General features: G+C 35.3%; 2 protein-coding genes and 1 long non-coding RNA gene across 4 annotated transcripts; 1 reads left to right on the top strand and 2 right to left on the bottom strand.

Annotated features, from left to right (window-relative positions):
• Positions 1 to 558: 558 nt before the first annotated feature.
• On the bottom strand, positions 559 to 8,235 carry nadk2 (NAD kinase 2, mitochondrial). Of its 2 annotated transcripts, none has more exons than XM_051878105.1 (12): positions 7,252 to 8,235; positions 5,561 to 5,649; positions 5,383 to 5,471; positions 5,151 to 5,232; positions 4,987 to 5,070; positions 3,294 to 3,430; positions 1,970 to 2,057; positions 1,679 to 1,822; positions 1,544 to 1,599; positions 1,389 to 1,442; positions 1,071 to 1,194; positions 559 to 717 (listed from the first exon to the last, which is right to left on the bottom strand). In XM_051878105.1, the coding sequence occupies exons 1-12, from the start codon at positions 7,489 to 7,491 to the stop codon at positions 582 to 584; spliced, it is 1,323 nt and encodes a 440-aa protein (XP_051734065.1). In that variant the 5' UTR covers positions 7,492 to 8,235; the 3' UTR covers positions 559 to 581. The 2 variants fall into 2 exon arrangements, with proteins under 2 accessions (XP_051734065.1, XP_051734066.1); XM_051878106.1 differs by having other exon boundaries at positions 1,679 to 1,774.
• Positions 8,236 to 10,518: 2,283 nt separating this feature from the next.
• gdpd4b (glycerophosphodiester phosphodiesterase domain containing 4b) lies at positions 10,519 to 23,771 on the top strand. The gene is made up of 16 exons (XM_051878760.1): positions 10,519 to 10,835; positions 12,235 to 12,427; positions 12,718 to 12,821; positions 13,048 to 13,141; positions 13,361 to 13,420; positions 13,510 to 13,608; positions 15,256 to 15,349; positions 15,506 to 15,651; positions 19,293 to 19,375; positions 19,478 to 19,628; positions 19,758 to 19,982; positions 20,138 to 20,295; positions 21,617 to 21,764; positions 21,851 to 21,933; positions 22,057 to 22,136; positions 22,920 to 23,771. The coding sequence occupies exons 2-16, from the start codon at positions 12,245 to 12,247 to the stop codon at positions 22,988 to 22,990; spliced, it is 1,779 nt and encodes a 592-aa protein (XP_051734720.1). The 5' UTR covers positions 10,519 to 10,835; positions 12,235 to 12,244; the 3' UTR covers positions 22,991 to 23,771.
• LOC127504219 (uncharacterized) lies at positions 16,022 to 19,279 on the bottom strand. The gene is made up of 5 exons (XR_007927310.1): positions 18,826 to 19,279; positions 17,865 to 18,122; positions 17,685 to 17,757; positions 17,564 to 17,592; positions 16,022 to 17,431 (listed from the first exon to the last, which is right to left on the bottom strand). It is a non-coding gene; the product is annotated as an uncharacterized LOC127504219 (long non-coding RNA).
• Positions 23,772 to 24,169: the final 398 nt, after the last annotated feature.

The following is a 24,169-nucleotide window of genomic DNA, read 5'->3' as shown; positions in this document are numbered from 1 at the left end:
TTGATCTGTTTCAGTGTTATATACCACTGCACAAATCACACGATACGATACTTTCCAACAAATGTAAATGCAGTAAAATGCATAAAGAAAGAAAATGGTTTTACAAAATTTTGCACAGTGGCTGACCTGATGGAGTACAGTTGAACGCTGCACCCAAAAACCCTATTGTGAAACATTAAAATATAATTTTTTTTAGGTTGCAGTTTCATAAAGTATTGACTTCTACATTAATAAAATACTTGTGCATGTTTGGCACAACTGTGTTCAAAAGTATGTATTATAAATAAGTAAAAAAAGTCAACATGGGCATTTCTGGCTCTGTCACATCACTATTGGTATATTTAAACAATCTAAAGCTGGTGCGTCTAGGAAAAAAAATGCTCATTTCTGAGGGCTGCAACCAAGAGGGTTGTTTAAACAAGCATTGACTACAGAAGTGTGAAATCCAGATTTAACCATTTCTTCTGCAAACCCCATAATCCCTTAAAACTCAGTGCTTAAAGATCCCACTGTCCATCTTTAGACAATTATTCAGTCCTTAATAAATATACAAGCGCATCGAGCAACAGTTCTCAAAGGATTTAATCAAGAATGACAGTTCGCAACAGGTCCTCCTCATTTAAGCTGATGGTAGCAATGGCACCATCATTAAACTCGAAGGAAGTCCCACCATCCACCACCATGCAGGCATCCCAGCACCTTGAGCGGACACAAACCCTATAGAAAACAAAAATAACGTTAGCATTACCAGTCACAGCATTTTAAACAACCTCTTTAGTCAAAAATTTATGGAGAGTTATTCATAATACTTTAAAATAAGGTTTGAACATTAGTTAATAGATTAGGTATTATGAACTAACAATAAACAGCAATTTTACATTAACCTAAATTCTGTAACTTATGAATATACTATTGTTAATTAGTAATTAATGTTAAGAACAAACATTAAAAATGCTACAAATGTTAACATTTGTAGAAGTTAACCTCAACCAAGATTAATATTAATAAAACAATGTGATCAATTTGCAAAATTTAACCCAAGTAGTGAGATGATGGAAATGAAAACTTACTTTTTGGCAAAACCTCTTTGTCGGCTATTGGAAAATACTCTGTTGACTATAGGCTCCCTTATACTGAAGAAAAGTTTGTCCTCCTCTGGGCCAAAGATTAGAGACTCATTGTATGTTTCAGTCACTGAACACAAAAAGAGAGCAATTATTTAAGCTAATATGGCAGCATATTAATTTTATAAATTAAATTACTTAGAATTAAAACTATGAAAAGTCATTTTAAAATAAAAAAATAACTATATTAATACATTTAAAAAAAAAAAAAGTTTTTTAATAATCATAATTATATTGATATCAGATATTCTATTGTGAACTCACCGCTCTCAATGAACTCCCGATTTAGAGGAATATCCAAACCCGTTTTTGTTTTACCTAAGATACAGAAAACATCAAGATCATGCTTGTACTGACTGATGATGGTAAACTGTGCTGTCATAGCACAAATGTGATTTATTTGTGTTTGTGTTTCTAACCTATTCTAAGGACATCCTCCACTGCCTGCTCCACAAGCTTATTAATATTGTAGGACCTGGACGAAGAAAGAGAAAATTATTTGGTAACTCAGACTTCATATAAGATCACTTCAGACAAGCAACACTTTGACTCACCAGGCTTTAGATCCAGTTCCAGTGCAAATGCTAAGCCCTGAACTCTTCTGCTTCTCCCACGGCCCGTCATCAATGGAGATTTCATAGTATGAAGCCCTATGAAGCGAGAGGGTAAGATGGGGTTTGAAGGATTTATACTTCACCCTGTAGCAAACAGAAATCCACAAGTAAGGGGAGATGGGGGGATGCATGAAGTGAAGGAGGAAAAGTGGTTGATGAGAAGAAATGTCCATAAGACATGGTTGGCGACTGGTTCCACAATATCATAGACAGGTGGGCAGGGATATATACCTGGAGGACAGGGACTCCCCGATGAAGATCTCGTTGAGCCCTCGGACAGGGAGTAGGTGAGGACTTTCAGAACTGTCGTGTGTCGTACCTTAACAAAAGTATGATATCGTTGTTATCTCCTCTAACATTAGTTAGAAATTATATGATATCAGTTTAATTCAATGTAATTAAAATTCAATATGATATAAATCTAATAACCATGTTTGGGTGAACATCACAAAGAAATGTCAGTTATATTTTACCTAAGCCAATTTTAGTCTATTAATTTAAAGAGTTAGTTCACCCAAAAATGAAAATAATGTCATTTATTACTCACCCTCATGTCGTTCCATGTTGCGTCAAACTGCTGAAATCACGTGACTTTGGCGCTCCGAACCACTGATTCGAAACAAAAGATTCGAAGCAGTGTTTTGAAATCGCCCATCAGTAGATATTGTTGAAAAGTCATTATTTTGGGGTTTTTTTGGCGCACAAAAAGTATTCTCGTCGCTTTATAATATTAAGATAGAACCACTGTACTGAACTGTTTTAAATATGTCTTTAGTACATTTTTGGGCACTGAAAGTGTAAATTAACTTGCTGGCAATAAAAGCCTCACTGAGCCATCAGATTTCATCAAAAATATCTTAATTTGTGTTCCAAAGATGAACGAAGGTCTTACGGGTGTAGAACGACATGAGGGTAATTAATTACATAATTTTCATTTTTGGGTAAACTAACCCTTTAATATTTAATTGTAGCATTTTTTATTTTTTAAAATAATCAAGCACATTTTCCCCAAAACATCTCATTATTCTATAGCTCTGAGTGTGTGTGTGTGTGTATATATATATATATTCAGGGTTAGTACCTAGTTATTACACAGTTATTGTAGTATTTACTATAATAATTACATAGTATGTACATGGGGAGCAGGACTGTAAAATAAAGTGTGTGTGTGTTTTGTATATGTATATATAATCTTTTCATATATATAATTTATATAGAATTTATTAATCTTTTGCAATAATTAAGCCAATTTTTCAGTCTACTAATTTAGTAATTAATTATAATATTTTTTTATTTTTGACAATAATCAAGCACATTTTCCCCATCTCAAAACATCTCATTTTATAGCAAAAAAGTGAGTGTGTGTAATATATTATATATATATATATATATATATATATTCATTTTACTGTAATACAGTAATAAAAATCATCCTTTCTTATTGATTTGGCTCTGAAATATGACCTGAACATTTTAGACAGTATTTGTGAGATTCAGTAGAGCAGCAGAGAGAAATGTTAGGTTGAGATAGCAATGTGTACTATGGGACTCTTACAGCGCTGTGTCTCTGTAGTGATACGGTGCGCTTTGCTGTGCTGTTCGAGGCTCAGCTGCAGCTCATGCAGGTCCACTGGAGTCGGGTTGATCCCGGTGCCCTCCAAGTACATACGGATACGCTGACGCCACTGCCACCTAGTGAAGATAGTTACTTTTTTCAAAAAAGGAAGGTGGAAATATTGACAATATAAAGCAGGAAGAATGATGATTAGAACGAAACAGCCAACCTCAAAAATGGGTCTCTTATTGGTTAGGTTCAATCTTGCTAAATAGCAGCACTTAAACTGTCAAATGTGGCCTGTTACTTTTCTCTACGCTGGTAAGGCTGGACCAATTTATAATTAGCGGATAAACAATCATTTAATATAGTTGGTTAGGGTGTATTTTTATTCGTATGTCAGGTACTAATTATCAAACAGAATATATTTAATTCAGTTCAGTTATATTCAATTATAATTTTTAATGGACACACTTCTCTACTGACGCACACACACAAAAAAACATCCTTAGATTTAAATACGACTTAATGGAGGATTTGGCTTTCTGAGCTGCCAAGCACCTCCCCCCAGAGGAAGCACAGAAACAGTTATTAGCTACTAACATTAGCCATCCAATGAGGCAAGTATATTTCAAACTGATATATTAATAGGAATTGTTCTCTGGAACTACAACTTCTTAAACAAATCGAATATAAACCTAACAGACCACTAAGATCATTAGGATGCACCAAGGGTTCACTCAAAACAAGGCCAGTCCACTTTATGCCACCAGCAGTTGGAACCAGCTTCCAGAAGAGATCAAATGTGCTCCCAAAGTAGCCACATTTAAATCCTGACTAAAAACACACCTGTTTTGCTGCGCATTTACTGAATGAGCACTGTGCTGCGTCCTTCTGATGCACTGCATTTTATTTATTCTTCTCTTTTCTTCTGATTTTTTTAAAGGATTAGTCCAATTTAAAATGAAAATTACCCCAAGCTTTACTCACCCTCAACCCATCCTAGGTGTATATGACTTTCTTCTTTCTGATGAACACAATCTGAGTTATATTAATAAATATCCTGACACGTCCAAGCTTTATAATGGTAATGAACGGAACCAACGAGTATGAAGCTCAAGAAAGTACATCCATCCATCATAAACAAAGTCCACACGGCTCCGGGGGGTTAATAAAGGCCTTCTGAAGTGAAGTTATGCATTTGTGTAAGAAAAATATCCATATTTAACAAGTTATAAAGTAAAATGTCTAGCTTCCGCCAGACTGCCTTCCGTATTCAACTTACGAAGAAAGTGTAAAACTCTTGCAGTTTAAAATGCTTACGCTACGTCCTATGCCTTCCATATTCAACTTACGAAAAAAAGCGTAACTGACGCGAAGTTGGGGTAATTTTCATTTTAAAGTGAACTATTTTTAAATCAATTTTTATTAGAACCTTATTTTTTACTTTTTACTCAATTTTATTTCTTAACTATCTGTTTTGATTATTTTACAATTATTTTTTACATTGTGTATGAAACATGGTATATAAATTAGAAAATTTCCTTCCCTTGCCTTACTAGAGAGCAAAGCGAAATACTTTTGCAGAGTACTTTAGCAAGAGGTATAGAAGAAAACAGCTGATTGCAAATTGGATTACTTAGCAAACTGGATTACTGCCGGCCATAAGCAAGAGTAAATAAGAAGTGCCTACCTGAACTCACCCTTCCTGAGTTTCTGTAAGGCCTCAGAAAAGGCGTGTGTATAGCGCACAGGTAAACACAGGTGACCCTCTGACCTTTATATACAAAAACACAGGTACATTATATACTTATGAAACAAATAAGCTTAAAATCACTATAGGTTAGTTTTTATTACCTTTCTGGGTCTGTATTGACCCCCAATACAGGTTTGTTCTTATCATACACTTTACTGGCAACTAGTAGCATGGTCCCATCACCTATGAAATAAAAAAGTCTGTTAGAATCTTATACTATATATATATATATATATATACACACTTTCATAAAGTCCTGAGAAACCATCTCTTGTATGTCAACTGGTGCACAGTTGAACAATCACATATAAAAACCAAAAACCTGAGCTTTACCTCCAGCAGAGATAATGGCATCAGCCCATCGTACTGTGTCCTCATCATACTCTCCTCTTTTTACAACGCGCACCTCAATCCCCTGTTTCCTACAAAGATGAAAGAAGGACAGTTTTGAAAATTGTTTGAAAATTATTTCAAATACTGTCAGAATTTCCATTTTTTAATGTCATCTTACTGTAGGCTGTCCACAATCTGTCCAACATTAAGGGTGTGTATATTGTGTCTCTCCAGAAGTCCAATGTAACTGGATCCTTTTAGGGCAAGCTGTGATGATAAGTAGAAGACAGATTAAATATCAATGTGTTGCGTCTTGATAATATCATCACTAGTAAAAATAAACAGTCTTTTCTCATTGTGTGCAGTTAGTTGGACTCTGGACTTTTTAATACAATTTTGCTGCAGGCATTGTTGGTGGACTGTTAAATACTTTAAGCCCATTTTGCTTGCAACTGAATTGAGCTGACAATAGTACCAGCAGGAAAGGGAGGTGAAATATTAACAGACTTATTTTGTCAAGCAATATAAGTGCTCCTATAAAACACTGTCAGTTTAGAGTCTGTCAGTAAGGTAGAAAAAAAAAAGTGGTAAAGTAAAAAGTTTTCGGTAAAAAGAAAGTTAACCCTTAAATACATCAAAATATATACAGATATAAATATTTTAATGAAGATATTAATATGTAAATCTAATATTTGAATATGAATATCTTCAGTAAACCTAAATATAGATAAAGGAGGGGTGGAGAAAGGGAGTTTGGTGGAGAGAGACAACACTTCTCAATTATAGTAATTTACACTCATATGCAATTTATAAACGTTGTAGCTATACAACAGAGAATAGAGTGTGGAACATTCTGGTTCCAGAAGTAAAATATTCCATTCGTTTTCTCCATAGGGGAATTTATTCATGTTTAACAGTGAAATTCCTGGGGATAAAAATACATTACCCATGATTCTGAGAAAAAAAAACAAAAAACAAACAAAAAACTACATAGTTGTTAATCGATGGCATATGCTTTTGTTGAAGCCATCAGCTCACGTCATTTCAACTTTTTTTTTTAATAATCATATTCAACAGAAGCATTTCTGGTGAAAAACTCCAATCAGAATTGTGACAAAAGAACTCTTTAGTGCCACCCACTCCCATGAAGCACTGCGAATAATGCATACTAACAAACTACTCTTACTATTCCTTCCATAGGAGGATATTGTAAAAATAGTAAGACTTTTTTAATCCCTATGGGAAAAAACACTTCCAGAACCAAGGCTGCAGAGAAGAAAGAAAAAATGTGCAAATTTTAAATGACATCACCAGCTGACTGATTTTAAATGTCGAGCATTCAAGTGTTTTATAGTAAACTTTTCAATGAATCCTTTATATCTTAAAATGTGTTAACAATGTGTTTTTAACAAAAAAAAGAAAAAAAAAACATATACATACATACATATATATACATACATACATATATATACATACATACACATACATATACATACACATACATATACATATATATATATTATACATAAGGCTGACATTACATACAAAAAAAAAGAAAAAAAAGAAAAAAAAGGCTGATATGAAAATGTCTTAATGCGGAAATTATAAAACTGTTTAATTATGACGTCAAATTGTAGGCCAACCCGGAAGTTTTTTATGGGTTTTGGTGTAGCGGGTTAAAATATACAAGTAAAAACCGAAGAAATGTATAAGTAAAGCCAAAAGTGTGTGGTTATCATTACTTGAAGAGACTTTCATGTCTATTTTAATACAGCACGCGCCTTAAAAGCACTGTAACAAGATAAAGCGCTGTATGTTATCAATACACAGATAAACAGGTGTATTACATCTTCACAAGTGTCTGCTTACCAGCTGTTTAAGATCCTCCTCCGACAGTCCCGAATAGCGATATCTCTGCTGCTCGAATTCATATCGTGTGGTCTTAGTCACAACCGCCACCTTCGCAGGTTTGAAGCCACATTCAGCTTGCGAAGCAACTTTACACGCGGCGGTCTGATGAAAACACAGGCGACTACAATAGCTCCCAGTGAAACCCGCCACTATTGGATTTCCATAGGAAAGGGATTTCCTTAAAGCTCGGGATAGCATTCTACTACCGCAAAATAGTATTGAAGAAATGATCAGAAAACAAACAAGCAAAAAAATATATAATAAAGAATTTTTGCAGCTCTTGCTGTCATTCAGGGCTTGGCTCAGATAGACAGACCACCAATCAAAACTACTTTCCCCGAGCAATTCATTAAAGAGGCTTTATGGGCTTGAAAATGCTATAGGTGCTTGGCAAAATAAATAAAATCAACATAAACTTTACTAAACACACAAAACTGATGTATCTATGGGATTGTGTGCAAGTTAAGGTAACCAGCAGCATTCAGTGACTGACAGGTCACCTGATAACAGTGGCAAAGCACCTAATCTTACTTTCTAAACATATGACTAGAACAGGCTACTAATGTGATCCGACTAGCATGTTGTCGCCTGCTGGCTGCGTAGTGCTGGCCGCAAAGAAGGTCACATTTGCTGAAGGTTTCGTGCACGATGCCCTTTCTAAGTGTACGTGAACAGCTAGCTGATTACAGCTGTCAATTTTAGCATGTCAAACTGTCCACCAACTCTACCTCTCCAAGCGCATTGACCGATCACATCCCCATCTATTTGCCCTCAGCTATTTGAACGACGGAGAGCGCGAGTCTAAGCGATCTACAGAAACCTGACGTTTACCGTCCGCCTAAATAGAGTACTTCAAATCACAAACTTGAGGCTAATAAAAACATCAGATCCCACACTCACACATGCCGCCATCTTTAAAGCACGTAGCGCTGACTCGGTGGGCGTGGCTTTGAATAGACGTTTTTTGTGCTAGTTTGCCCATTCTTCACTGGCGCCCAGCGATACCTAATAAATTTAGAACCAGATTTTAAAACATCGTCCATTTCAATAGACAATAGACGAACCCATGATATTGTTTTTTAAACACTGTAACATTAGCTTTTCCGTTGCTGATGACATTATAAAATTGTTCATTTTGCTTGGGGAAATTTCATTTGGTAACAGCCATTAAACCCTGTTCTAAATTTTCCCCCCGTTATTATTATTTGTAGATTCCGAATGTTTCATGACCTATTAGTGAAGAAGCTGACATGTAAGATGGAGTGTAGGAACACATCTCTTATACTGAAAGAGTACTCTGTTGTTGTACATTGTTATACAATGTTATAATTTATGCTGAACTCAAGTTGTAATTATCCCCCAGTTGTTATTTTTATGTACCATATCATTGTAGGCTATGTTTACAAAGTGCTGCAGGGATGACATACCTTTGGAGGCCAAAACCCAGAAATGAGTTAGCATTTTAGCATTTCTGGTTCCATTGTCCCAAAGCAAAAATCCTATTGTGTTTATGCTGAGGGAAATAGTGTGATGCTAACTTCCAGATTGGCCTACAAAAATATGACATTACTCCAGCACTTTATTGTTCAAACTCAATGAAAATATGTAATTGCCAACAACTACAGGGAGGTTGGGGTGTCCCACTGTTGTGCGTTCAGTTCAGTTAGTGAGTTCAAATGAACCTTTTTCCTGGGCAATAATGTTGAAATTATTCTTTTTGTCACTAAGACCTATACAGAAATTGTCTTTTAAAAATAAAACTACTCTAAATACTAAACAAAACTAGAAGTATTCACTGGGATAAAAAGTGTGACAACTAGCCCCACACCGCCTTGTTTATAGTTATTAAAGTACTTTAATGTGGGGTCAGAAAAGCTTTAGCCAATCAGATGCTCAACTGAAAAAAAAAAGAAGCTTGGAAGAAAAACTTGAGCAAGAAGTGTCAAACTGCAGAGCCAATGGGTGGAGATTGACATGTCCAGTTCCAGTCACACCCTAACCCTATCCCTAAACCTAAATTAGGTTAAGCTTCACCCATTAAGTTCACAGAGGTGTCCATTACGTCCAGAGAGGGAGCTGGACGTCATGTGGCTCTGAAGTGTCAGTGAGGCACTACTTAAGTTCCCCTCATGGCGTGACGTCATGTGAAAACTATCAATTGACCCTTTGCAGAGAGTTTGATTGACAGGCGATCTAACCAATCATAACGCCGTATCCACATTTATGTCCGACAAAGTGAAATTGTGCAAGCAATAAAATCCTGTCCTATGTGCTGTCGGCCTGTAAAAACTATTTATTTATATATATTAAAAATAAAATTGGCCGGCCCACGTTAAAAAAAAAAAAAAAAAATCCGGCCCCTCTGGCATTTGCCAGAATTGCCAGATGGCCAATCCGCCCATGGCTTAACCCATTAAGTTCACAGAGGTGTACATAGAGTACTTCAGAGATGTATTCATACGTAAGTATTCATACACAGCGCAGATCATAATCAGCGAGCATGTTTTTAAATAAAGTTGTTTTTTAAATAAAGTTTGAGGAAGCTTGGTGGCAGTGACGTTGATCCATGGTGTGCTGTAGTCCGTTTATAGCCTACTGACTTTACTACAGACTTTATTTAGGCTTCAAAATGTATAAATGTTGTGTTAACTTGTAAAGATTGTCTTGATAGACAAAACGTGTAAGTGCCATAACCCTTTGTTAAACACAGAACTTATTTTTTGCGATTTTCCAAAAGTCTATGGGGAAAATGCATAGGCTTTTGATCGAGGGAACCCGTGCGCCGCTAACTTCCGGGTTGGCCTACAAAAACACGTAATCTCTGAGGTACTCTATTACGTCCAGAGAGGGAGCTGGACGTCATGTGGCTCTGAAGTGCAAGTGAGGCACTACTTGATTGTGGAAAAACTTCTTGATATAGTGGTACCTTGGATAACTGTCTAACATGATGGGTTCTTGCCAACGACAGTGAACTACACTGAACTCAGAAGTTTACACCAACACCCCATCAGCTTCATGTAGCATTTGACAGTTACTTTTAAGACGTATCATTGCTGTTAGTTATTTAATAGAGCTTCTAAGTTTAAGGCTTCGTTGCGCTTTTAATGAATTACTTATGCTGTATCCGACTTACTTGTGAAAGGCCAATATGTTTATTAACAATTTCGCTTAATTGATTATTCATATATCGAGTTATCAATTTATACAATATGATAAATTATACATAAGATAGTAATTTCAGTTTTCGCAAAGACTAAGAAACATCCACACAATGTGCGCCTTGCAAGTGCAAAACGCCCCTCTTGTTATGCAAATTGAGTTGCATTTAACACTGTTCAGTAGCGCTGTTACACAAACTCATGCAGGGAATCTAATCTAGAGCTGGATATTTTTCACGCTCTCATTACCCATTCAGCGCCACACAGTATATGCTTCAATTGGCCAGTCAAGAAGCTACGGGAGGTATTTCCTTTCACTGGAGTAAAGCGGACAAGCGGACAGATACCGGCGCAGTTTCTTGGTTCTGCTTTTTCAGATACTCGGTGAGATATTGGGCTGCTTATTACCTATTCTCCTACATAACAAGTTTTCAATACGAATACCATACTGTGAAGATGTCAGCGGTTCTGTAAAGTGTAAACAAGTTTGTTGGCTAGTGTCACCGTGTTTTTATTTCCGTGGATTTAAAGTATTTAAATAGATGTGGGTTGTGGTTTGTTGGAGATTTGTGCTTCTCTTTGTGAATCCCTTTTTTGTGTTGAATGGCTGAAAAACCCACAACTTGTGATTAAGTCAGTAAGCTCTATTACTATGAGCCGTGTTGAAAATGCCGAATGAGTATGTTTGCTGTACTTTTTTATACCACACTTGTCAATTTGTTATATCACAAATATCAAATGAAAGTAGAAAAGCTGCCAGAATCAGAAAAAAACAGAAAAGAAAAAGAAAATTATGCAACTCATCCAAATTTAACGAATAGCATATGTTTGGGCGGGGCTAAATGTTTGGAATGGTAGACGGAGGCTGCATCCGAAATCGCATACTTCCCTAATAGGCAAAAAACAGTATGTGACAAAAGTATGTCCGAATCTACAGTAGGCTACTCATAAAAAAGTAGGCAAAAATAAGTACCTACTGCTTCCGTCGAGATTCTGAAGTGTATAGGATGGCAAAATCTCGCAATAAAATAACAATAAATGAAATACTTATCAGATTGTGTTTTATTAACGTCTATATTTATATAGACTATTTATAACGACTGGTTTGTGTCATACATAAAATAAATAGGCCTATATTACCCCAATCCTAAACCTACCCTTACAATAATGCAAATACAGTACAACACAAATACAGACAACACAATATTGATGTGCGCATGCCCAGTAGGACAATCTGGCCGTAGCTGTATTCCTTTTAGCCCCAGGTTGGACACTTTACTATCCCATGAGGCCACGGGAGAGGATTTTTGAATGGCAGTGAAGAGACACAACTGTCTCTGTTGGTCACATGATAAAAAAGGACAGCTTGGCAAATGTAGTACGTCTGGATTACATTCTTACTACACACACATACTATATAGACAGAACATATTTTTTAAGTGGTCGTGACGTGAAGTAATTTTTGAAGAGTATGTGATTTTGGACGCAGCCAAAGTTTCTTCTGAGCAGTAATTTTCCCTCAAATTTGGAAAAAAAAGAAAAGAAAAAAACATCATTATTAGGTTTTATAATCAGCCTTGCATGTTGACTAATTAAGTTTTTACAGCTGTGCAGCTGGAAACTACACTGTCAAGTCTGACATAAAATATAGCAGAAGCACAGACAATATTACACAGTTGCATTACATATACTGCATTGGCTATTAATAACATCATCTCAGCTTCTTAAGTGTTTGTGAAATTATTTAGGGGTGAAAATAACTATATTATTTATACATTGACAGAACCCTCATTATGGGCACAACACCGACTGAGGTAACCCATCTGAAGTTGGGTAAGCTGAAAGTGGCACGTAAGAGGTTGCTACAGCGTTATGAGCACCAGCCCTTTGTCTTCTGTCTTGCTGGACTTTACAGCTGCCAGTGGAGACGTTGCCAGCGCACACATGCTCAGCCTGGACACTGCTGCTGCTCTAAGGTGCTCTCATTATAACTCATAATGCACATACTCAGATCATTTCAAATTAAGCTGTTAAGTTTACTAAGTTAACCTGATCAAAGCAAATATGCACCTTTACAGAAAGAGTAACACTGATGCAAAAAGAGTACTTGGGTCTGCTCACAAAAATGGCCTACTTTGAAGTTGTGTCTGTTTGTGTCCTTTCGTGATTATTATAGTAATATTTAGGTCAGGTCTAAAATGCAGTGATAGTAAGCTAGATATGTATGTGTTATGTAATGGCTTAAAAAGGCTTAACTGTTTTGCAGCGGGAGTCTGGCAGTTTTGCTCTGATCATTCTGACCTTTTGTCTCAGTCTGGTGTTCCTGTACTTTTGGAGTGAAGCACGGAATGACTACAATGACTTTGACTGGTTTGTGTCATACATAAAATATATATATATTACATGTCTTATCGACTTCCATTGTGAGCGCATTACTGTTCATTTTAAGTTGTTTTTAACGTGGAACAGTCCTTTAATAGTTGAAGAGACAGCAAATAAATAGTTTGAGCTGAACATTTTAATTTTTAAAGACCTTTCAACGTGGGTAATTTAACTGAGATACACTAAAGTAATATTTCTCTCGCTTTGTCTCCAGGTTTAATTTTGGAAATCTGGGCTTTTGGTTTCCATGGTCTATTGTTTTGTTGATTCTTGCTGTTTTTCTGTTCACTTATGTTGCTGTTCTGCTGGTATGTGCTTTAAGAATATTCATTACTACTGTTTTAACCTGATTTCTTTACAAAACCCCACAGTTATGAAATCACTATTATAGATTATTATAGATGTGACCGATACTTATTATATTATTGTCAATGTGGTTTTCTTTTGCTTTTTAAGCTTTAAGTCACCATAACATCTAAAAGGTCCATATGATAATTTGCTGGTAAGAAATATGTTAACATTCACAGCTGCTGGCAGTTTGTCTTCTCTCAGAAGGCCAGAGGTTATATTTACATTGGTGTCACAAGGTAACTTCATCCACATCTCACCTATGTAACTAATGAAAGTCTGAGACTTTATGGTTTACACTTGTGATTGATGAAATCTCTTTTGATAGATCGGGATCTCAGTGACTTTGATTCTCTCCATTGTGGCCTCATCTGTTCTCACAGATTTATGGAGCAAGGAGTGGATGACTGTACTTCTATCTTTTCAGGCAGGTTTACTATCAAATGTTCAAATCAAATCAAAATGTATTTATAAAACACAATAAAAACAACAGTAGTTGACCACTGTGCTGTACAAAACCTTGTTAAAAAAAGACCTCAATGCAAAGAGAAGCAGGAGAGTATCAAAAAACAATCCTTATACTCTAGGGACAGTTATAAGACTGGGTAATAAGATAAGCTTATAACTTATATTTAAATTCGGATTCTGAAGAGACTAATCTGAGGGAAACCGGAAGACTATTCCACAGTTTCGGCCCAGCAATAGAAAAGGCGAGGTCACCCCTCAACTTTAATCTGGATCTTGGAACTACCAACACTCTTTGCTCAGAAGACCTCGAAGACCTAACAAATGTATTTGGGTTTAAAAGATCACAGAGATATTCAGGTGCCGTCCCACTCAGAAATTTAAAAACAAACAGCAACATTTTTAACTCAGTTCTATAGCAGACCAGCAGCCAGTGCAAAGAGCATCATACAGGGGAGATATACTCCTTCGGATGAGACGTTAAACCGAGGTCCTGACTCTCTGTGGTCATTAAAAATCCCAGGATGCCATTCCAAATTTGCCCATTGGCCTCTGTCCATCATCGCCTCCTAATCATCCCCATATACTGATTGGCTTCATCACGTCTCCTTTCCACCAATAAGCTGGTGTGTGGTGGGTGTTCTGGCGCAATATGGCTGCCTTTGCATCATTCAGGTGGATGCTGCACATTGGTGGTGGTTAAGGAGATTCCCCCTTTCCATATGTAAAGCACTTTGAGTACCCAGAAAAGAGCTATATAAAGGTAACAAATTATTATTATTAAGCCTGTTTTGTCATTTTTCCTCAAGGGCAGGTAGATTTGGGTGTCATCAGCATCAAAATGAAATGACACCCCATGCTTGGTAAGAATGGACCCCAGAGGAAGCATATATAATGAGAACAGAACAGGGCCCAAAACGGAGCCCTGAGGAACTCCAAAATGCAGGGTAGAGCTAGATGAACAAAAACCATCAAGACAAACAGAAAAAGTTCTGTCATCAAGATAAGATTTAAATCAGTCGAGAGCACAACCTTTAATGCCCACACAATGTTCAAGGCGTGAAATAAGGATTCTATGATCAATAGTATCAAACGCAGCACTTAATTCTAATAGTAGATGTATCACAGAATCCCCCAAATCTACAGATAATAAAATATCATTCAAGACTTTTAAAAGTGCAGTCTCAGTACTATGATGCTTCCTAAACTCAGATTGAAATTTTTCAAAAATACTATTTGACTCTAAAAAACTCTGCAGTTGTACTAAAACAGCCTTTTCTAAGGTTTTTTAAAGAAAAGATTGCATGCTTTAAGTATTTTGGGACAATCGTTGTAAGAAGAGACTTGTTTATTATAGCTAAAATACTTGGCCCAACAACATCAAAGACCTGAAGCAAGAACCATGTGGGAATGATTTCTTGCGGACATGTGGTAGGTTTTAGCTGCTTAATTATATCATGGAAGGAGTTCAAATAGATTGTCTAGAATTCTTTAAAGGTTGAAGTATAAAGTGAGGGAACATGTTGTACACACACACCTATATAATACTGATATTGGAGTAAAATTAATGTGACATTTTTAATTAAAGTTCCCAAATTCCATTTCCCAGGTAACTGCCCCATATCTACACATAGGTGGTGTAGTTTTAATGACTCTGTTATCTTGGCCAGTAGCCATGCATGTCTTCCGGCTCAATATGAGGGGTAAGAATGAGTTTATATTATGCATAATATATTTCCAGAATATACTGTAAAAAGAAAAGACATACTTTAAAAAAAATAGCACCAGCCTGATGCAGCTTATGTCACTGAAAGTGCATATTCTTACTGTGAATTCACATGTACCTTTGTCTGTTTAAGTGAGACAGGTGGCCATGATGGTGCTGTATATAACTGTTTTACTGACTCTTTACCTGGTTCCTCTGGGCATGCACTCGCCCTGCATTAAAGAGAGGAGCAGTCTGGGATCAGCTCCTGCTTTAATTGGACACAGGGGAGCACCAATGGTACACTTCATTATTCTTCTTAGGCTTTTCAGGTTCAAGCACTAATCTTTGATTATTATTTTTTTTTAAGCTAAAATACTTCTTTTCTACACTCAAAAAAATATTTAACCCCAAAAGTTAAAACTTATGTAATTCAATTGCATATAAAATTTCCATCCAATTTAATCACATAAATCCAACTTTTACTTAAGCTTCCCCATCATGTTCAGTTGACTTGAATGAATTAAATAAAGGTTATGTTAACTGATAAACTGCAATTTAAGCTTGTGTAATACATAAACCTTACTCTTTTCAAATAACTTATTCTTACTTGCTTTATATAACTATCTTACATTTCTTTATTTATATTAAATAAATGGTCAAACACATGTTACATTTATAAACATTTATTGTCACAATTGCTCCAGGAATAAGAAACATCCAATCTGACAAAAAAAATAGAACATAATGCAGTATTTCACAAATTAAGGCAACTGTTTACTGCAGTTTTGTGCCTTCTCCCAAACTAACACAATGGTTATGGCTGTGTGCCAACAAGTTCATAGATCAACATGGAACCAAATTTCAACATCAAACATTATTTTCACAATTTCAAGGTAATATTGGGATCTCACTGCATAGCATTGTCATCAGTTTGTGCTTTCACTTATCTAAAACTTGATACAGATCTGTAAATGGTTACATTCCTTGTAAACATTTGTTCAAACAAATAAACAATCAGGACACTTGGGGGAAAAAAAGAAAAGCAATCTGAAGGATTATAATTTACTTTACATATAACAGGTTTTCTGTTGTCCGTCAAATTTCAGCATTTAGGCATTCAGTAGCCCAAGTGTGCTACTCACAAGTTAACTTCCTGGACAAGGAATAGCACAAGGGCTAACATCTTTTCAAAGGGTTTATTCGCCCAAAAATGAAATTTCTGTCATTAATTACTCACTCTCATGTTGCTCCAAACCCCTAAGACCTTCGTTCATCTTCAAAACACAAATTAAGATATTTTGTGTGTACAACATCAACTGCGTAGGAGACTGACATAAAAGGGAAGACATTTTTGAATAAAGTTTTTGTTTTTTTGTTTTGCGCACAAAAAGTATTTTCGTCGCTTCATACTATTAAGGTTGAACCACTGTAGTCATGTTGACTATTTTAATGATGTCTTTACTACCTTTCTGGACCTTGAAAGTGATAGTTGTGTTGCAGTCTATCGGAGGCCAGATAGCTCATGGATTTTATAAAAAATATCCTAATTTGTCTTCTGAAGATGAACGAAGGTCTTACGGGTGTGGAACGACATGAGGGTGAGTAAATAATGACAGAATGTTCATGTTTTGGTGAACAAAAAATTAAATGTGTTTAAATGTATCAGAGAGGAAGCCAGAAGGTGCATTAGGTGCAGTCTCTTGATTTGAGTTAGTGTCATCGGTTCATAGTGTCATTGATCATACTGTCTTCAATTCAACATTACAGAACAAGTTTAAAAGTTTTCAATGTCCTTCCAGGGGATGGAAACATCTATGTGATGTCCTAAAGTCCAAATTCATCATTACCTTCTGGAAGAATTCAAATGTGAATTTGAGACTCTGAGCGTAGCTGGAGTGCGTAGATCAATCTGAACAGCATTATTAATCCAAAGGAAAAACTCTTAAGTGTTGTAGCAGTTTTACACCCTCTGTTGCTACTTCAACATCGTCTGGCTAGTACTCAGCGCTTTAAGGGTCACAAAAAGGCCCAGGGTGGTCTCAGAAATTCCTCCCTCATCTCCTTCAGGATTGCAGTCCTAAGCAAGTAAATGAATGAATGAATGAATAAATAAATAAATAACACCTTGTTTAGTTTCATTGAAATATTAGCAGCACACAGCAATATACTTTATTTAGGTCATTACAAAAAGTATGTATACAGTACAAACCTGTCTCGTTTGATGTGTATGTCTTCGCACTGAAAAATATGACACATATTAAAAAACAGTGATTGATTATAGTTCAATCTTTGTAATTAGTTCCAAAGAACTGTAATGCAATTTACCACACCTTGCATCTGTCCAGCTGCTATGAACGGTGACAGAAGTGGCACAGTCTTTATCCACATAAATTATGCTTTTATCTGAGAGGAAAAAAGGAAAGGGAAGATGGAAGAGATAGAGGCCTACTGTAGAGGAAATTATTGTAATTTACAAAAAATGTCTTAATGTAAATAATGACAACACTTACTTCATTTACTGTGAACAGGTTGCCTGAATCTCTCCTCAAAATGTCAATGTTTAAGAATGTTTCAATTACTTAAACATACTGGATACTTCAGTGATACTTCTTCCACACACTTTACGTTGCCTCAAAAAACAGAAAATCGACATCAACAATTTTACAAAGAAATGAAACGAGTAAATTTTAGTTTTAATACAAAAAAATATGAAAAAAAAAATATTACACGTACCGTAATTGAGTTATTGTCCCAAAGTTATGAGGTTTCTGAAATAGTAAAGATGACATACACTTTGTTATTATTATTATTATATTTTTATATTATTATTATTTAATAAAATTACGACTCAGGTTGAAAAGAACACGACTTGTTTTAACAGGAAATCCTATACATTTTTAGTTTATATATGGTCGAATGACACACTGTGCAATGTTTTGGTATATTTTCAAACTATATTTCAAGCAAAGTAAAATGCACATTGAAGCACTTATACTCAAAGATCTGTCCAAACATGCAAAAATACACAGTCAGTTGAACACATATCTCGAAATGATCAAATTTACCAATATTTGTGGACAGACATTTTAATGTGAAAGCCTATAAACGTTTACAATGTAGATAACGTATATATTTAATGAAGTGTGTTTGAGCAACGTCTTGGCTTATTTGCAAAGCATTTAACGTTAGCAAAGATCGCTGAAATGACGAATCTGTTATTAAAAAAAAATAAAAATAATACGCGTAATCTTCCTGAATGCAAACATGATGCACAGTCAAGTCGACAGCATAGCGTTATATCTTACAATGATCAACGTTACAAATACTACTCTTTTTATAGCTGAGAAGAACTAAAATATAAGTTAATTCGCCTTAGCAAAAATGTGCCTTCATGCTAGAACTAAGAAAACAAGATCGAATAAACAAAAATGGATATTGTTGAAGTTTAAATCGTTAATAAACATATCTTACCTTGAAAACATCCACATCTATGCATCCAAATCCTCCTTTTCGCTGAGTCGGACAGTAGATCACCGTTGCCAGTTTGCCGCCTTCAGTTGTTGTTATTTGACTCCAGACTCCAATGAGCATGCGCAACACTTGCATTTGCGCCTTATGGCAATGAATTAAGTAGGCTATAGTTTATGTAATTTGATCAGGTTGGTCTTGAATCCATTTCATTCATGTTGTATAAGAATAAATTGGAATAATAATAGTTATTTTATACGTTTTTAAATACATTTTATTTGAATTGTTTGCTTAATTTCAATTAGTGGCAAGAATCTTTTTTTTCAGTGTAGTTTAATGTGATTTCCTAGTTCAGTATTTCCAAAACAATTATTATATCAACACTGTGGGAGTACAGGATGTAGCAGACATACCATGTACCATATGCAGACTGAAGAAAAAAGCAATACCTCTGTTGTATCTTTTCTCAGCTTGCCCCTGAAAACACCTACATGTCTTTTGAGAAGGCATTGGCAGCTGGAGCTGATGGTCTGGAGACTGATGTCACTATCAGGTCAACTCCAAAGAAAGCCTGTTTTATTTATAATGGATTTGTATATTCAGCAACTAAATGTCAAAAAAGTCCTTTAAAATATCGTTTTGTCTCTTGCTGCAGTTATGATGGAGTTCCTTTCCTCATGCACGACAAGAACTTACGCAGGACAACTAATGTAAAAGACGTGTTTCCTAACTGGACACACACCTCACCTGCCATGTTTACGTGGAGAGAGCTGCAGAGTCTCAATGCTGGATCCTGGTTCTTCTCTGTAAGGCTGCGGGATGCTTCTTTACTTGAAAAAAGTATATGTTGTTATCTAGACAATAATCTAGACAATATCTTAGTTGCTTTAAACCACCGTTAAACATTAAACAGAGTATTATTGTTTCCCATTCAGCAAGACCCCTTTGGAACAGCTTCATCTCTGAGCCCAGATGAGCGTTTGCAGGCTCAGAATCAGTCGGTGTGCACACTGAGGGCATTCCTGAATTTAGCTGCTCAATATGGGAAACTAGTGATCTTTGATCTGTACCGACCACCCAAGGGTCACCCTTATAGAGATGCCTGGATATCCCGCACCCTAGACGTCATCCAGAACGAGTCATCCATTCACTCCAGTCAGGTGTGCCATTATTTACTCTGATCAATAAAAACAATTTAAGAGCCAATTCCTTTCTCAAATAAAGTTTAAAATGTTACTCTCGTGTAGATTAATGTGGTTTTTATAAACTTTGTTATATATTCTAGATTATATACATATATTGTGTTTTTACCTAGGTATTGTGGCTGCCTCCAGAGCTCAGGGAGTTTGTACAAGAAATCGACCCTGATTTACAACAGACAACAGGCGAACAAGCGCCAGTGGAGGAACTTCAGCTTAGACACATAGCCAGACTTAATATCCATTACAGCTCCATGTCAGAGAAAGAAATCAGGTTCAAGAGATGAGATAATCTATCTATCTATCTATCTATCTATCTATCTATCTATCTATCTATCATTTATTCCATATTCCACACTTCATTCCTTGTTGTATGTGCATATTTATAAATATACAGTTATTTGAATTGAAAAACGGTGCATTAATTGGTCAAATTTGATCAAGTGATAGTAAAGACATTTATAAAGATTTCTATTTCAAATAAATTTCTTTTGAACTTTCTAGCTAGTCATCAAAGAATCAAATAAATATTTCTTGAGCAGCAAATTAACATGTAAGAATGATTTCTGAAGGATCATGTGACACTGAAGACTGGAGTAATGATGCTAAAAAATTCAGCTTTGCATCATAGGAATATGTCATTTTAAAATATATTAAAATAGAAAAAAGTTATTTTAAATTAAATTATAATAATATTTCACAATATTATTGTTTTTACTGTTACTTGGTAAGCATGAGATATCCCAAATATATATATATGGTACCTGTCAAAAGTTTGGAAACATTACAAATTTGTAATGTTTTTGAAAGAAGTCTCTTATGCTCACCAAGGCTGCATTTATTTAATCAAAAATACAGTTAAATAATAATAATAATAATAATATTGCGAAATATTATTACAAAGGTACTATTTTCTATTGTAATATATTTTAAAATGTAATTTGTTCCTGTGATTGGTAAAGCTGAATTTTCAGCATAATTACTCCAGTCTTCAGTGTCACATGATCCTTCAGAAATCATTTTAATATGCTCATTTGGTGCTTAGGAAACATTTCTTATTATTTTTTTTATCAATGTTGAAAACAGTTTTTGCTGTTTAACATTTTTGTGGAAATGGTGTTACTTTTTTCTTTCATGAATAATAGAAAAGTTCAATGAACTGCATTTTTAAATTTATTTATTTATTTAAATTTATTAAAGCATTTATTAAAAAGAAATCTTTTGTAACATTAGAAATGTCTTTACTGTCACCTTTGATAAATTTATTGCATCCTTAATGAATAAAAGTTTTAATTTCTCTTTTTTTAAATGTTTGAATGATGTCGTTTCCACAAAAATGTTAAGTAATGATGCTGAAAATTCATCTTTGTCATCACAAGAATAAATTAAATTTTAAAAATTTTCAAATAGAAAACAATTATTTTAAATTGTTAATTTTTACTGTATTTCTGATTAAATAAATGCAGCCTTGGTGAGCATAAGAGACTTATTTAAAAAAAAAAAAAAAAAAAAAAATGTTTCCAAACTTTTGACCAGTACTGTATGTGTTACACATGCATTAAAAATAAAGTGTGTGTGACCTTTATCGATTACAGAAAATACGCTGTTGCCAACATCAGCACCAACCTGTACGTGATCAGCGAGCCGTGGCTGTATTCTCTTGCCTGGTGTGCAGGGGCTCATTCTGTCGCCACTAATGCTGTTCACATCCTCAAGAACCTGCAAAGACCGCTCTTTCTCATGGTAAATGACACACATCTACAGTTGTCAGGGATTTGTTCGTCTTGTCATTCAGGAGTTTTTTCCTGTGGTTTTCCTCTCTCTCTCAGACGCCAGATGAGTACAGGCTTATGTGGACTCTTACTGACATCACTTCCCTTCTTCTTGTTGTGATTGTCTTTGTGTTTCACTGGTGAGTGTAAGCACAGAATTTACAACATCTCACTGTGACTGTGACCATGTATCTACAATCTGAAATAACTCTGTACTCCATACAAAAGGCAATCTGTAGAGTGTCAATCGTGATGTGTTGCAGGTGGAGGGAGCGTGGGTTGGCTCTCAGTGTGGACAGCAGTTCAGTACTTGAAAATGGGTCCTACAGACAGTTCAGGACAGGTAAGAGGCATTTAATATTGTAAATCAACTCTTAAAGGGATAGTTCACCCAAAAATGAAAATTCTGTCATTAATTACTCACCCTCATGTCGTTTCAAACCTGTAGGACTTTCGTTCATCTTCGTAACAGAAATGAAGATCTTTTTAATGAAATCTGAGAGCTTTCTGTCCCTTCATAGACAGCTACGCAACTACCACTTTGACGCTTCAAAAAGTTCATAGAGATTGTAAAATATGAATTGAGCGGTTTAGTCTAAATTTTCTGAAGTGACTCAACCACTTTATATAATGAACAGATTGAATTTAGGCTTTTATTCACATAATCACTGATCAGCAAACATAAACAGAAGCTCAACCAAACCTCTTCTGGAAGCTCAAACGTGCTGCGTAACACAAGAACGAACCTCATTGGTTCTCACACGTCATGCTTGAGCTTCTGTTTACCACAACTGATGTGTTCGCTTATCAATGTTTATATGTGAAGAAAAGCCTAAATTCAAATTGTTCATCATATAAAGCGATCGTGTCTTTTCAGAAAATTTGGACTAAACCGCTCAATTCATATGGATTCGTTTTACAATCTCTTTATGAACTTTTTGAAGCGTCAAAGTGTCAGTCTTGAAGATGAATGAAAGTCTTACAGGTTTGGAATATAACATGAGGGTAAGTAATCAATGACAGAATTATCATTTTTGGGTGAACTATCCCTTTAAGGCAAATAAATGAGGAATAATCTGACTCTTAAAACCATTATGCTGATCATGTTTCATGTTCCCATGAACAGAGGTGAATGATGTCTGGTCTTTATCCAACATGAGCAGCTCTGACCCTGAGAAGCAGGTACCATCTCTCTAAAGCGCCTTGGTTCATATTTAACCCCTTATATATATATATATATATATATATATATATATATATATATATATATATAAATGTTCAGTTAAGTATAAACCACAGTTTAAGCGGTACATTGAAATCACCCTTACATTTTATAAATTCTAAGTGTCACAAAATGTCTTATGACAGACGTGAGCTGTCCTCTTGTGATATGATGAGATACATACAGATAACAAATGCTAAATTTTAGTGACTAATCTTACATCTCTGACTTTAGATTGTCATTTGAGTTATTGCATTTCACAAGCCTCAGGTTTTCCATAAAAGTTTCCATTTCAAGCATGAATAGAAATATTTGTCATGTCGATGAAAATTATGTTTCCTTCATTGAAATATTAACAGATCCATCCTTGTTTAATGTTTCATCTTAAGTGGTATTTAAAATCAATTTCATGGTTTTGGATGAATCATTACCCCCAGACAGGGCCCTAATTTTGTACGAATCTGAGGCCATAAATCATTTTTGTGCAAATGTTTTGTCCTTTTTGTCTTGTTCAAATTTAATGTAGGTCTGATTCAGAATCATATTTAAGCCACATCATTCAGTGTTAACATTCTTTGGTTATTGCAATATGATCTGTGTCTGTCTGAAGTCATGATGCTCTTCAGTTTTCAGTTGATGTTTGCTCTTTGATTTTTTCTCATTAATCACAGTTTTTCCTCAAATGTGAAAACTGGTACAATCTTATTTTTTATTATTTGAAGAGCTTGTGTGTCTGATTAAATTCTTGCAAGAGTATATTGTCGTACATTGAGTTTTGCAAAATCTCTACAAAATCTTACACAAAGTATAAACAGTGTTAGCCAAAAACTATTGTTGTCCACACACTGAAAGACATGCAATTAGACCAAGGCAAGGGTCTATCACAAAAATTACTTCAATGAAACATCTACAAGGTGAAAATAGACCCTTGCCTTATTCTAATTGCATGTCTTTCAGTGTGCGGACAACTTTGGTTTTTTGGTTGATCAAACTTTTCTTGATTTACGCACATGGGAACGGACTGGTTATCTTTTGGAGTGCATACAATACAATTTTTGATAGCTAAAACTATTAAAATAGCTTTTGCTAATTGAAATAAAGCTGAAATAATAATAATTAAAAAAAAAATAATAGAAATGTTCCTTGGCAACCAA

The sequence above is a fragment of the Ctenopharyngodon idella genome, chromosome 21 (assembly GCF_019924925.1).
Source record: "Ctenopharyngodon idella isolate HZGC_01 chromosome 21, HZGC01, whole genome shotgun sequence".
Lineage (NCBI taxonomy): Eukaryota > Metazoa > Chordata > Actinopteri > Cypriniformes > Xenocyprididae > Ctenopharyngodon > Ctenopharyngodon idella.
Note: the sequence above shows the minus strand (reverse complement) of the source record. Positions and strands in the feature narration are given on the sequence as shown.

Bases quoted from the DNA above. Each gene is read 5' to 3' on its own strand.
- nadk2 (XM_051878105.1), bottom strand. From the start codon at position 7,491: ATGCTATCCCGAGCTTTAAGGAAATCCCTTTCCTATGGAAATCCAATA. The intron at 5,650-7,251 runs GTAAGCAGACAC...TTATCATCACAG, and splicing joins AGGAGGATCTTAAACAGCTG to CTTGCCCTAAAAGGATCCAG. The intron at 718-1,070 runs GTAAGTTTTCAT...TGTTTTCTATAG, and splicing joins CAAAGAGGTTTTGCCAAAAA to GGTTTGTGTCCGCTCAAGGT.
- gdpd4b (XM_051878760.1), top strand. From the start codon at position 12,245: ATGGGCACAACACCGACTGAGGTAACCCATCTGAAGTTGGGTAAGCTG. The intron at 13,421-13,509 runs GTAACTTCATCC...CTCTTTTGATAG, and splicing joins ATTTACATTGGTGTCACAAG to ATCGGGATCTCAGTGACTTT. The intron at 21,765-21,850 runs GTAAATGACACA...TCTCTCTCTCAG, and splicing joins AAAGACCGCTCTTTCTCATG to ACGCCAGATGAGTACAGGCT.